Genomic DNA, 15,365 nt, shown 5'->3' with positions numbered 1-15,365 from the left:
TCTTTAGTAGCAGGTTGTTCTTAGTTAGAGGTTTGCACTGCACAACCATATTACATGAATGTGAGACCGTCCTTGCCTGGCGAAGTGGTCTGTAGTACCAGGCTGGTCGCTAGTCACGGCAGTCTTTAGTTACAGGCCTTACTGGGCGTGCACTTGCACTTATACTTCTATTCAAAGCGTGCTTCTGTGTTACAGCGCGGATTCGAAAATCGGCTTATATTCGAGTCATGCTTCTACGCGGGCCTTTGCACGCGACAATACGGTAGTTGCACTCATTTTCAGCTCCATTTCTCAGCACGACGTGAGCTTTCTCCTGCTGGGGTGGTTCCTGTGTGGACTGACTCTCATGTATGGCACTCAGTTGCTGAGGCTGATTGAAAAAGTAGTTGGACGGTGTACCTCCAATCTCACTTCCAACTAAAGTGGATGTTGTGTAACTTGTGTTTGCTTCCACAGGTGCGTCGGAAGGTATTTTAGTGTGATACGGACAGCTATCTGTAGTACAATTTACTCGTGGGGGAGTGGTGGCTGAGCCAAAATTTTTGGAAATTTAGATCCCAGATCAGTGTATTTGTATAGATTCACGGGGTACCTGGGGCAAAAAGTGGTACGGTCAATACCGTAGTAACTGTACCGTGTCCGACGCCCCTGTTCCAGTATAGCAACTTAAATCTGTAGTGTCACGCATAAAAGCATGACTTGTATAGAATTTCTGCATGGCTTGAATAGAAGCCGATTTTCGAAGCGCTGTGACATAGAAGCATGATTGTATAGAAGCCGCTCTCAGCAAAGTACGTGTGCAAGTACAGTCCACTTCGCGTATAACGACACCCGGCGGGGCATCAGAAAAGTGTCCTTATTCGCGAAGTGTCCTTATAACCGAAGTCTCATCATACGTATTACAGTTGGAAGGGACTTTGCTCTGGGCATGGAAATTCTGTCGTTATTCGCGAATTGTCGTTATATCCGCAGTCGTTATTAGCCAAGTTGACTGTACATGCGTGACAGTATGCATTACACAGTGTAGACTGATGATCTCGATGTAGAAGCATGTTTTGAATAGAAGCATACCTTGAATAGAAGCATGGTTTGAACCCCGGTTTGTACGGCCATACGTACCTGTCTTTATACCCAGCATTACGGCAGCGTAATAGAGGTTGTATGAATGACATCATGGTGGTGAGCCAGCATAACCACGTATGGGCGCTATGTATACAGTATGCTAGCATGGGTCGACATTTCCACGGGTTTGTTTGAGCTACTGTCGTGGACATGGAAATCCGGACGATTGCCCGGGGCCGGCGCCCTCAGCGCGTGCAGAACGCTGCGTGCGGTGCGCAGTCATGTTGATCCCATGCGACCAGCGCGCTGCAGCGCATAAATGCATGTGTGTACGGACCACGGCTGCATGGCCTGCGCCCTGGGGCCACTAGACGTGCGACCGGATTTCCATGTCCACAACAGTAGTATAACCGTGTGTTGCCGCGACTATGTAATGGTGTAACCGATGATGTAATTGTTTAACTGATGACGTAATTGCATAACTGATGAAGTACTGGTTAACTGATGATGTAATTGTTTTTAAAGTGATGACGTAATTGTAACTGATGATGTAATCACGTACCCTCTATAGATGTACCTGCACTGGTCACCACAGCGAGGGTAGGGTGTGCATAGGCAGGGAGTCGTAGCATCTAGAGAGACAACACGAAGGCGTAGCACCCAAAGCGACAGGTGCGTTTCAACCCTGGTCTTGGACCTCCTACGAGTATGTGATCCATGGTCCATGCAACTTGTGATCGTGATTGCGACCTCAACAGCGGCGCAGACCAGTGATGCCAGTTTCGGCTTTCGGGTGGACAGAGCTCTCCGCTTCTGCATGGATTTGAATATCATATCGCTAGCACAGTATTGTTGCTGTGCAGGCAAGCGTGATCTGCGCTGCTGGCGGAAGCGGTGTTGAAATGCCGGACTGCTGAGCCACGGCTAGTTGGACTGTTAAAATGCGCAATGGGCGCTTTCAATTACTTAATCATACATTCTCTCTACCCGGGTTTCGAATGAACGGATTGCGGCCATGTAAGCGAACGACTACACGTAAAAATCGTAAAAGGAGATCACTTGTGATCTCGTACACACTCGCGCACACGTGGTCTTAGGCCTCGGTCACACTACGGCAAGTTTGAAGCTGGATGCAGCGTCAAGCCGCAGCACTTGACGCAGACGCGGGGTCACACAGTGTTTTGTTTTTTTGCAGCCCATGACTGCCGCGGCCTGACGCATTAATTTTTATTTTGTCTACGTCACAAAATCACCAGGGAAACTCAATGACGACACGGATTCCCACGGAAACCGGCCTTTGCTTATTACACAAAAATTGTCGGACAAAGTTTTCAAATTTTTCATTGATTTTTGATTAAAAGAAGACGAAAGGTCCACGCGCACGCGTGCACAATCGTTGTTGTTTCTTTCCGAATTTGAAGCCATTTTCAGTTGTAGTGTCATGGATCAGGCAAGAAAAGTCCGCATCGCAGCTGTGTTTCTCCTGACTTCGTCATACTGGTTGTCCTTTTTGGGGCTCTTGACGACAACACAACACTCACAAGTCAACAGGCTCCAGTTGGCCAATGACCCACTCGAACAACTGGTCCTTTTCTCGACATCATTTTCTTCTCAGAAAACGCCTCGCTCTTCCGCCAGGTTCGGAGCAGAGCAGCCTCGGCCTCGTAGGTCCACGGACTCATCTCCAAAAAAAGAGAGAACAAAACAAACCTTGAAGAGACGAATGTCGAATGACTGCTCAACTCAAGCAACTGTCTTGAAACTAATTTTACTCGAAAGACACTGTTTTTCCGCAAAGCGTCACTCCCATCAGCGGCAACGCAGCCGATTTCCCCACGTCAGACGCAGCAGCGTCTGACGCTCAAACTTCCCGCGGTTGCGTCAGTTGCCATGGAAAAGCTCACGATTCTGACGCTGATGCAGCATTTTTGCCGTAGTGTGACCGAGGCCTTAGCATGGCGTGCACGCCGAGTGCGTCAATTCTGGCGGGAGTAGCAATTCCGCCCTCTCTACAGAATCGACGGAGATTCCGACGACGGAATTTGCGTAATAGAACGATGCATCGACCATAACTAATTTTAGAATTGACGGAAATGTGGGTAGTCGAACGCGCCCGATGTGTCTCTTTGTGTTTGCCCAGCTGCTCAACCAGGCCCGTGGAGCCAGTACAGCGCATGTAGTGTATCATGTGGAGATATGGGTGGGACGCAGGTCAGGAACAGGACATGCCTCAATCCTGGTCTCACCAACGGCTGCATGGGAGCACAGCTCAGTGAAGAGGTGTCTTGTAACGTTGGTGTACCCTGTTTCAGTAAGTACGAGTACAATGTCCGGGCATGATTGATTTTGTTTGAATACTGATTCTCTTGCATGCCGTTGGGCTGCAGCCAGTTTCTCTCCTTTTTGCACAAATTCAATAGGCGTACATACACGGAACACAACAGACACAAGGCTAGTTCGTCGCAACTCTGAGTTCCATACTTGACATGCCACGAGGTGCAGAAATAAAAAAATAAAAAAATATAAAAATACTACAGTAAAACCTGGTGTAAGCGACTTCTGGGTTTAGAGACCACCTGCTCTTAACCACCGCTTTTCCATGCACCGACAGTTCTACACAGACACTGTGGGACCTGGTTCTAAAGACCCCCTGGCTTTAACGACCGCCTTTGCTTGCACCGTGGGGTGAGGGTCGCAAAATAAAACCAGGTTTCACTGTACAGTGTAACCTGTCTAAGGCGGAGGGAGTGTAGTCCTTGTGTCTCCTAATCCATTTGACTGGACATAACATCCTTGCCGCCGGCCTCGGGTCATAGTTGTAGTTGTCGTCTGGTGCAGGTGGTCGCCTTATCAGAGTGGTCGCCTTGACAACAGGTTCTACTGTATGCAATCACCAGGCTACGTACTGGCTGCATCTTCCCGCCGTGTGGTACACACGCACAATCTATATGGCTAGTCTTGGTGATGCTACTGCGGGGTGGAATAACAATACAATACTCGGACCTAGTGACCATTTCACTGCATACTTGCAATCTCACGGATAACTACACACGATTGAGGGTCGTTGTTCACAAGGTTGACTATAGTCAAGATGGCGGATGGAGATTGTTTAACCCTTATCCAGCCGCTAAATTTGACTACAGCAAAACCTGCAACTAAAGACCACCGTGACTAGCGACCAGCCTGGTACTACAGTAAAACCTGTAACTAAAGACCACCGTGACTAGCGACCAGCCTGGTACTACAGTAAAACCTGTAACTAAAGACCACCGTGACTAGCGACCAGCCGGCTACTACATGTACAGACCACTGCGCCAGGCACGGACGGTCTCACATTCATATAATTATGGTTTTGCGGTGCTAACCTCTAACTGAAGACCACCTGCCACTAAAGACCGCTTTCTCTGGCCGCAATGGGTGGTCGTTAGTCACAGGTTTAACTGTAGTACAGTAGTTTTGATTCACGGGCAGGCACCGTGTCCTTTCTGTTCATAACGTTGGTGTCCCCGTATGAATTTTCAAAATCCTGGGCGTCTTGGACAGCCGTAGGCAGGTAGATGCACCCTAAGAAGGTTTCAATCTTTGTTTGTATAAGACAAACTATAGATCAATCGAAATCTAGTCTTTGGAAGCGGCACATCGCTCTGTTCCACTCTTACCACTCCCATCGCTTTCTGGTTTCAAATACCGTAAAAGTTCGTAAATAAGTACGTATTTACTTTCGAATTTAGTGACCACACCCGTACTAACTTTCGGGCGGGTACTGACTTTCGGGCACGAACAAACTTTCAGACCTGACTTGTGTGTAGTGCAGAAGTCTTTTTCATGTCGACGTACATGCTACATGCTGCATGTGCGCATCGTACCGGTACTTATTTCGGGCAGTATGTTTTTCGGGCTTGACTTGACTTCAACAGACAGAGCCAAAAGAATGAAGGGGGTATTTCTTTCGGGCAGGTACTTATTTACGGACTTTTACGGTACTGAGTATGCACCTTAAATTGTAACGAATGGGAACCTTGCTCCTGGGGACATGTCCTCGTCAATTGTTGTGTAGGCATCATCTCCACCCATACAACTATCATAGGTATGGCTGTTGTTTCGTACGCGGGCGACAACAGGCCTCATCCATTGGATTCTAACTTCGCTTTTAGTCATAACATGATGCTCAATTTGAAGCACTGTTAATTTAAGGTGACTCTTTCTTGCTTCTTTTGACACCAACATAGTGCAAATTGGACAGCAAAATTTAATGACAGAGTTACAAAATGACAAACCCATCGACCTATAGTGGTCGATTTTTGTGTGGCTGGCTGCACAAGAGTTAATTGGATTGTGTGTGTGTATGTGTGCGTGTGCGTGTGTGTGTGTGTGTGTGTGTGTGTGTGTGTGTGTATGTGTGTGGTTATGTGTGTGTGTGTATGTGTGTGCTTATGTGTGTGTGTGTGTGTGTGTGTGTGTGTGTGTGTGTGCACGCTTGTGTGTGTGTGTGTGTGTGTTTCTGTTTGAAGTATACATACCTGTTAACCATGGACTGCTTCTGGCTAGATTAACTCTTGTGTAATCAATGGTGCTAGTGAAGCTTATATCAGATCCACTCTGATTTAGCCACCCACACTAGTGCCAAGTATTACCTTCACTGGGGGCAGGGGTACCTGCAGTTGGATCCCGGGACGGACAACCTGATGCCGTCAATCCTTTTTCTGCACCTTGTCCTCACCCACTTACTGAGGTGTGGTGAGCCCATAAGTGGGATCATTTCAAGTCCACCATAGTTTGGGGATTTTAGGGGGTGTCGGCCGTTGGGTGGTTCAATGGCCAATTGAGTCATCTTTCCAAGATTCCTTTTGAGTCTCTCTCCCCTCTCCCGGGGAGACCCACGTGACCAGTTTTGGCAGTGAGCAAGTACAAGTACAAGTGTGTGTGTGTGTGCGTGTGTGTGCTTGTGTGTGTGTGTGTGTGTGTGTGTCCGCGCGCGTGTGCATGTGCGTGTGCACGTGCGTGCATGTGTGCGGTACCTGTGTGACCATGTTCACTGCAGCCCTAACCGAATGGAGCGGGTTTGCACCTTGCAGTGTCTCCTGCGGCCAGGGCATGCAGACACGAATGCGCATGTGCCTCGACAGTACTAGTAACTGCAATGGTGCAGCCTTGAGCCAAACGCAGACCTGTTCTCGCGGTAGCTGTCCAGGTATGCTATTATGGGTAGATTCTTGTGAAGTGCGGCATGCCATGATGATAATCTCGCTATCTACTGTTAGCATTCCGCGCACACAGACGACATGCACACGGGCATACACCACATGAGTAAAGCTGGGCTGTGTTGGGCGAATGGTGGTGGCAAGGAACTAGTTGGTCTTTGCAGCATGGTGGGCACTAGCCTGTGAAGCTGCGAGTGACGCAGGAAAGCAGAAGCCTGGAGGCTGTGATTGCCGCAATGGAAAGGCAGACCAGTTATGGGTGACTCGCCACCAAGTTTATTTTACTTGAAGTAGGAATGATGCAATGTGATATTATTGGTTAGTGGTGGGGTGGCGGGTCAGACAAAAGACAAAGGCAGCAGGGTGCAAGTCGGGCATGAGCCAAAGCGGAGAAGACTCGAAACTGGGAATGGCAAGGAGATATGCCATGTTGTTGTATTATTATTTTAGGTATGAGGCCAACCGGGACTATGTTAGATGAACAGAAATTTTAGGCACGGAGAAGCAGTTCCCCGGTAGGATTATGTGTGTCAATGTGTGTTTAGCTATTGAAATATTAGATATGAAAGAGATGCAGCGAAAGTACCGACAATTAAAGTACACTGGAAATTTGTGAAATTGCAATACGTGGACAAGAAGTCACACGCTATGATTGGAAGTTTAACTCGGATACTGAGCCAGTAAATATAATTGAAAATAGAAGAAATGACATGGAAACGTGTCACATGGAAACGAGTTATGAAGCAACTATCTATAGTTGCTTCATAACTCGTTTCCATGTGATTCCTTCTATTTATGATTGGAAGATGTGACCTATTACTATTATTCGAAGTGAATTGGTGAGCACACATGCTCATTCCCTGGGCACTGCAAATTCACAACTCATTTCATTTCACAGAATCATTTTCAACGTTTTGGCAAATTGCCATCATCCGGATGCAATATGAAGTGGAAGTCTGCCAAGGAGCAGTTATAAACATAAGAAAAAAGAAATATTATCAAAACCTAAGGACACCAAATTAGTGTATAGTAAAGCTGTTTCCCACGTTGGGTCCTCCATAGGACTTTTTGAAATATTTTTTTGCATTTTCCAGATTTATCCATGGCAACGTTCAAGCCACGCGAAACACAAGGTACACACACCGTACGCCACGTGCAAAATAAAATGGAAAACGCGGTTTAGGTTCAACCAATGCGTCTCCAAAGCAACAAGGCATGTTAAGCAGTTGTGGAGAAATCAAGTGGAGCGAAACCCAACAGCGCTGATTTTTACGTATGAAAATTACGTGCAGTTCCTACGTTATTTTCATACGTAATTCCGTAGAGCGAAACCTCCCTAATATTATATGTCTTTCCTTCTCACTTCAGTGAATGGTAACTGGTCTCCATGGTCACCGTGGAGCTGCTCTACGACGTGCGGAGGTGGTGTGAGGAGCCGGACTCGTACGTGTGATAACCCGCCAGCGTCGGCTGGGGGAGTCAACTGTTCCGGCAACGCCATGCAGGCCAACCTGACCCTGTGCAATGTGGCACCTTGTAAGTTATACAGATCCCATTGCATTTCCATCTTTGGTACAGTCAGACCTCACTTAACCGGTCCTCTTTTACCCGGACCCCTCGCCATCCGGAAGAAAATCGTTGGTTACCGATGTACAGCATATGTCATGCATACATACAGTATGTGTGTTCGATTATCCGGTTCCCTCGCCTATCCGGATATCTTTGTGGTAAACGGATGTGTGCGGTTTTAGTGAGGTCTGACTGTATTCAGACCAGCTGGGTAGAGGTATGCAATCAAGAGTGCTCTTGGGATCATGCTGGTTTAATCTACCCTCAGGATTCAGCCCTAGGGCCATGGACAACAAGAGAAGCACTCAACGACAATATCAGCCATCAATTACCTGTCCAGAGCGTGTTCTATTTGCTTTCTCACATGACTCGGGTCCTTGGCTTAGAAAAACCGGTGTTATTCCGTTCACCCAATACATCTTTGTGTTGACGAAATACAATAGACCGATTGTCATTTGTGCAGATCCACGAAATCCCGTAGAATCCCGTAGACCCAGTAGGGTGTTGAATGTGCAGGACCCTATTGTGTTTTCTGCTATTTCCACTAAGAAATGGGGCCTGAAGGCATTTCATACGAAAACCTTTTTCTGACAAAGATCTAGCTAGTCATTAGTTCTAACCAAAGTGAAGAAGCTGGAAAAGCGATTGCTGGTCATTGAATTATGACCCTGAAAAGGTCAAATGCATATGCATAGCACACAATGAACACCCTACCGGGTCTACGGGATTCTACGGGATTCCGTGGATCTGTACAAATGGCAATCGGTCCATTACATCGTTCTGTTGACCCATTGCATCATTGCCATGACCCATTGCGTCATTCTCTTGATCCATTGCATCATTCTCTTGATCCGCTACGTCATTCTGTTGGCTATTAACGACGTGTCAATCGTAAGGTATCCCAATATCTGTATAGAGGTACTGAGAGTGATTTCATCGAGTTTTCGAATGGACACAAGTGTCAGCACAGCTATTAACTGGCATTGTTGATAGCGCCTGCCCAGTCCAATGTACTTTTTGTCTTTCAACATGATTTGTAGGTTTGTGTTCTCTTTAAAAGAAGAAAAAAAGTATGCGAGCATGCCTGTTCACCTTAGTGGCGAATGCAGACCTCACAAGTGAGTTGAGTTAGGGGAGAGGAGGTGAGTCTCTCAAACAAACCGGGCGGGCAACGGACCATAACCTTGTAAACTGCACCAACGCGGATCATGCGAACATTATTATTGTTGTTATTATTATACGAGCATGAGTCGGCAGTTTTTGGAATGATCACTATACGAAGTACCGTATTTCCCCGAATATATGTCGCACCTTTTTTACAGAAAATATCAATGGTAAGAAAGTGCGACTTACAATCGAGCATGACTTACTACTGAAGTGAATACTTACATCACAACAATATTGCTCAAACCTGAAAATGGGAGTGCGACTTATAATCGAGTGCGACTTATAACCTGGCAAATACGGCATGCAGCGGGGGTAGCTAGCGTAAGTACAGCGCTGTGCCGCGAGTAGTCCGTGACTTCGCAGAAGCATCTCAGCTGATGGTGTAATTGCATAACCTCTGTTCCGTCGTACCGTCTGTCCGTTGCTTGATTTCCCCTTTCAGGCCCCATTGACGGTGGATGGTCATCCTGGACACCGTGGGCATGTAATGCTAGCTGTGGCGGGAATCTTGGAGTACAGGTGCGTACACGACTCTGCAATGCGCCAGCGCCTCAGTTTGGTGGCCGCAACTGCTCTCGATTGGACGCGGCCTTGGAGACGAATGGATCGTCTTGTATCAGTGCAACGTGTAAGCAATGAACAGTATGTGTCCTTGGTCCAATAGCATGACCAGATTTGCGGACACAAACACACACACACGCACATGCACGCACGCACGCACCCCCTCCCCCCACGCATGCACCCCCCCCCACACACACTCTCTCACTCTCATCACCTCTCTCTGTTTATGTGTGTGTGTGTGTGTGTGTGTGTCTATGTGCGTGTGTGTGTCTCTCTCTTCATTGTCTTGTTTTCCTATCCCACCGGCATTCCAGGTCCAGCTATCATTGTTCCGACAGTTGTCAGAGCCAGTCTAACCACAGCCCCCACTGGACTGGAGTCAGACAGCCAAGCGGTCGTATCCCAAGCTGTGGACATCACTGTAGGATCAGCTCTGATTTCAGCATGTCCAGCCCCAGTGCAACAAAACAGTGGCAACGGGGCCCAACAGGTGAGGAGGGCTGAAGAGGGGAATCACCTTTTAAAGTAGCAATACACAGTGCACATTCCACCGTCATCACCACGCATCAAATTCAACAAAGTCATTAAGGTTGTCCAAAAACCAGTTTTCAGGTCACATTCATCAATGGAAGATCGTGACTGAAGGTTAGGCCTTGAAAACAAGGATCGGCCTACATTCGAAAATGTGCTACGAGCAAAAAAAGGGGGAACGATTGTTAGAACCTGGGCATCATCGAATGGTAGTTCTGCAGCTTCCCGTGAGCTCAGTTTGGGTAAAGGCTCACGTATGATTGTAGATCTGTGACCTGATGACCCTCCAGAGCTAGTTGCATTGTGTCGAGATACAACCATTTCATGATGACACGCAGACTTCTGAATCTATTATGTAAAAGCTTCAGACCTGAAAGCACACAGACCTGAGTCACCCATAATCACAATGTTGAAAAATGTCATGGGTTGCAAAGCATAAATACATAACGCAGTGAATTTGACTTCACACTTCTGACTTCACCTTAACAAAACTAGCATGCACTCCCGAGCCAAAACAGGACACCATCCTGAGAGTGATGCAGAACATTTGTGAACTCCTTCCAGCCATTCCCTTCTGTTCAGCTACATAAATATGCTGCTTGTCACGTAAACAAATAATATAGTGTCACATAAATCTGCTGCTTGCCACATAAATCTGCTCTTTTGCCACATAAATCTGCTCTTTTGCCACATAAATCTACTCTTTTGCCACATAAATCTACTCTTTTGCCACATAAATCTGCTGTGTTCAATCCGGCTTGTGCTCATGTCCAGGTCAATTGGTACGGTCCAAACACGCAGTCTCAGCTCGTGTCAGCTGGTAACATCTTGCTGCTGGATAGCGTGGAGATGAAAGACGGCGGCCGGTATTGGTGTCGCAGAGACGGCGCTGCAGGCACCGCGACGTACACGGCTTCAGTGGACGTACGTGTTTCCAGCGCAAGTGGTAAGTCAAGGACATCAGAACCGGTCTAGCCAAAGCCGCAACAATATTTTTTTCCTGTGATTCTTGAATCAATGAAAATTTCATTTAATATGAACTCGGATGGTGAGCCAATTCAATTATTGTAAAAGAAGGAGAAGGACAACGTGTTACGTGTTATGACTATCCACCAACGTAACCAGATCTTAGAACGAGGTCTGTCTCGTTGTCCAGGAAACGACCAATCAACGACATTCCCGCCAAGGGCCTTATCAGAGTTTAAAGCCCGCTCAATCGTTATTTTACTACTCTTGATGACGCGTCGAGGGCCTTGGATTAGTTTAAAGCCCGCTGAATAGTTATACTCTAAACTGGTGCGTACAACTCCCTGTATGCATTATAGTACGGTGCAGATAGTGAACTCTGCATAAAATGTACGGTGTACTACTCAATGCTACGCATTTCAGATGTGTGTTCGGTTTTTGCCTCCCGTATTCTTTCATTTGTACGAATTTCCTTTGTCAACAGCTTGCGGAAACCTATAAAAACCGAAGATCAAAGTCATCAGAGGTATCGACAAGGGGCTCTCAAAGCCCCTAAATAGCTCCACAAGCTATGAATAAGAATGAAGCTCACAATAAGAGCCCAGCATTTCATTTCCTTCTATTCTACTTTTAGTAGTCCTAAGTGGTGCTGAGTTACCATAACTTACCAGAAGAAAATATTCTTTCGTACTACACCAAGTCTCTCTGCGCACAAACCACAAAACTACCCAATATAATGGTGCACAAGCATAATGGAAGCGAGATAATGCATGTAGCCTCGTTCTAAAATAGTTAGTGCATGGCAGGGAGGGTCTTATGGCTTGTTTGTGCCCTTCAGGGTAGCCCTCGGGCCTACGGCCCTCAGGCTAACCTGTCGGGCACTAACAAGCCATAAGGCCCTCCCTGCCATGCACTAACCTATAATTAAACAGTCAACGAGTGCGACAAAAAATAATGGCACAAAACTGACAAGGAGTACTGAGACATTCAGCGACCTGACACCTAGCTCCAATGAACAATGAACAATGGGCCATGTTTCCCGAACGTTTTCCGCTGGATGGCCCCTGGATGCCCTGCCTACCTTCTCATAGCCGCACCGATGTAGAACACCTTTCAACTTCCCCTGTAAGTGCTAACGTCAGCGCAGACAAGCAGCACTATACACTGCGTAGGCCGCAACAACAAGTGCAGTGCTACTTACTGGGCTTGAAAGTGATGATACCATAAGTAAAATAATTATCATTTCCAGGGTCAAATTTTATCCCCTCTGGCCATAAAGAAGTGCGGTATGCTATTGGTAGGGGCCTCGTGTAGCGTGCAGGTGTGACCAGGAGTGGGTCCCTGGCCAGGCGAGCTAGTCCAGTCACTATCGGCGGATGTATCGCCCTACTGCAAAGGGAACCACGCCAAAACACAGAGTACTCTTTGATCCGTCAAACATCCTACTTGGATGTACTAAATGAAGTGAAAAAATGGAATGCCCCAAAAATGAAATGATTATTATTTTGTTATCATGGTCTGATGTTTCGAGGAACACTTTTGACGGTGGCATGATTTGCTTAAAAAATGAAGAAACTTTGAGTACAGTACTAGTACATCAAGAAGTATTGGAAGAGCATTTCACGCTGGACTGTCAAACACCAGCTCGAGAGAGCTCCTTGCGGCCCACGTATGATCGAAAGCCAGGTGAGCATATCTTTCTGAGAGGGCATTGGATGTAAGAATACTGATAGTGTAAAACCGTAAAATTTCGGTGGAGTTTTATTTTCGGTAACTTCGTTACAGGTATTTTTTTACCGAAAATGAAACGCACCGAAAATATACTTTTACTGCATGCCGACTGCATGCAGTACGGAAACTGGTGTACCGAAATCTTCATGCCGCTGAACCGTTGATTTTGGGAAATACCGAAAATATTACACCACCGAGAATTGCCGGTTTTGCAGTATGTCATCTCAGCAATGTACACTGCAGCGACGTAATCATATCATACTGAACTGCAACCTATTGAGCATGAAGTGAAGCAGGTTTGAAACGGGATAAAACCATTAGCAGCATCAATATTGTCTGATGATGGTCGAACACTAGCCATGAAACTATGCGTAACAATGGGAAGATAGCTTTGTTCCATTGAAAACTTGTGTCATTTGGCTCTGCACTTGCGGCATCGAGCACTTTTGCAAGTAAATAGCGACTAAACTTGTACAGTGCAAGAATGTGCATATGCTCCTGATGGCGTTCACTTAACGAAGATAGAGGAAATCAGTGTGGCCATATTTATGCTTCTGTCATTCATGCGTGTGTTATCTCCAGAGGATTCACTAACCTGGGGTCAGCTTGCTTGCATCCTTTTAGCGATTCCTGTCGTCGTGCTCCTTGGACTTGTAATCGTTCAAGTGTGCCTATATTCATCTAAGAAAAAGTAAGCATGACTGAGGTGTGTGCATGCGCGCGTGTGCGCGTGTGTACATTATAATGGTGTGTGTGTATTATACGGTGTGTGTGTGTGTGTGTGTGTGTGTGTGTGTGTGTGTGTGTGTATGTGTGTGTGTATGTGTGTGTGTATGTGTGTGTGTGTATATGTGTGTGTGTGTGTGTGTGTGTATATACATGGTGTGTGTGTGTATATGGTGTGTATGTATATGTGTGTGTGTGTGTGCTTTTTGTATGCATATCTAAGAGTATGACTCACATGCCATTTAGAATCACAAGAAATTTCAAGAAATTTCTCCGCCATACATTCTTCTCACGAGCATGCTTGATGCCAAGTTGCAATTCTCTTTGTGACATTCCAGGGAACTGAAAGCACAGATGTTCATCATACAACAACGAAGCTATGCCCAACAGACCGGACAACTACTTGAGCCAAAGCCGTTTCGAGCAGTCAGTTCTTGCTCCGCTGGAAGCGCCTTTGATTCGGGCGACACTCCTGCCAGCGGAGACTGTATGGCGAACAAGTCAGCAGCACAACATGATCAGCCAGCGTATTTGGAGGTACACTAAATTAACACGGTAGTAGTGTGTATCGGGCCGGTTCTGGAGTAGGCACATGCCCCGGCCCGAAAAAATGGGGTATTATTGATAGTACCCCGAAAACAATACATACTACTCAACATGTCACAGCAGATTGGTGGCTCAGTATTACCCACAACGTCCGGGGTGATTGCACTACACACGTCCCTCGAACCGGCGGAAGCAGTTTCTGATTGACTGCACCATGCCATAGTCTCAAGTCGGAAGGCTGCTGGTTTGCGCATTCGAGACGTGATACAGATAAACATCAGGCCGTTGGATGCCAGTATCGCATCAGTCTGTAATGTGCTAGCTGCAGCATGTTCTGACTCGCCAATATCTTGCTTATTGTTAGTACCGGACAAACAACGGAGATAACATGTAAACTGTTGGCGATCTCTTTCTAATTCATACCCGATAGTCATTCATACTTCGAGTGTATGTTTATGGTAGGAACGCATTATCCGGCTCCTCAGTAGTCAGCATGCGTTGGTGGCCAAGCAGTTGATCCGCCGATGCCGCCGGGCCTGATTACTCACTGTGCGCACCTATGCATTGTCTCGTGGGTGCAGCTCCATTGGTCAAAGTAGCTGCCACACCGTACAAGATAGCACATGCAATTATTTTCCTGCTTTTGATCAATGGTATTCTCTTTCTCCAGAACAGTGCAGCATGCCGGGCTGCAAAATTCACCAAAAGTGGATTTGATTCTAATAATCATACTCCGAACTAAAGTAATTTCCTAGATGTACAGTCATGTATTCAAAGCTGAACCACCTTGAACCACCTTACACCACTTACCCTAAATAGTTTATACTCCAATCAGCGATATCAGGTGACAACAGATGCGATAAATTCACCACTAGAAAGTAACATTTATCGCATCTGTTGTCACCTGATATCGTTGATTGATGTAATGTTTCTTTTCAGCTCTCATTTTCTCGTGCTAGTTAGAGTTTATACTCCAGTAACTATTCCAGTGCCCCGTGCTATGTTACAGTGTAATAGCAGTATTTGGTTAGAGCCGTGGCACTTGTATTATTATTATTTTTTTAAAGTGTTTACACGGCATCCCACTGCATGCGCATGGTTTCTTTGTCTGCATGTTTTTTTCTCACTCCAGCTTGGGCTGATCATCTAACCCCCCCCCCCCTTGATACAATCATAATAATAATAAGTAACTTTATTAGAAATTCGGAACGACGCTTCACGCAGCTTCGTTATAGCAACTTGTATTGTGGCAACACTGGCCAACACTCAGATGCACTGCTTCTTCACACAGCTGAACAATTCTTC

At 46.4% G+C, this 15,365-nt stretch overlaps 1 protein-coding gene across 2 annotated transcripts in view; it reads left to right on the top strand.

Moving 5' to 3' along the window:
* LOC135811716 (hemicentin-1-like) overlaps window positions 1–15,109 on the top strand; it is a 22,237-nt gene extending 7,128 nt beyond the window's left edge. For both annotated transcript variants that reach the window (XM_065324954.1, XM_065324953.1), the window contains 8 exons: window positions 3,203–3,373; window positions 6,104–6,253; window positions 7,632–7,799; window positions 9,442–9,627; window positions 9,875–10,050; window positions 10,866–11,037; window positions 13,371–13,479; window positions 13,853–15,109. In XM_065324954.1, the coding sequence (XP_065181026.1) occupies window positions 3,203–3,373; window positions 6,104–6,253; window positions 7,632–7,799; window positions 9,442–9,627; window positions 9,875–10,050; window positions 10,866–11,037; window positions 13,371–13,479; window positions 13,853–14,060 (1,340 nt within the window). In that variant the 3' untranslated portion in view covers window positions 14,061–15,109. The remainder of the gene's footprint in view (window positions 1–3,202; window positions 3,374–6,103; window positions 6,254–7,631; window positions 7,800–9,441; window positions 9,628–9,874; window positions 10,051–10,865; window positions 11,038–13,370; window positions 13,480–13,852) is intronic.
* Window positions 15,110–15,365: the final 256 nt, after the last annotated feature.

Source organism: Sycon ciliatum, chromosome 3 (genome assembly GCF_964019385.1).
Source record: "Sycon ciliatum chromosome 3, ocSycCili1.1, whole genome shotgun sequence".
NCBI classification, from domain to species: domain Eukaryota; kingdom Metazoa; phylum Porifera; class Calcarea; order Leucosolenida; family Sycettidae; genus Sycon; species Sycon ciliatum.
The sequence above is the reverse complement of the archived record's forward strand: the minus strand, read 5'-3'. Positions and strand labels throughout refer to the sequence as shown.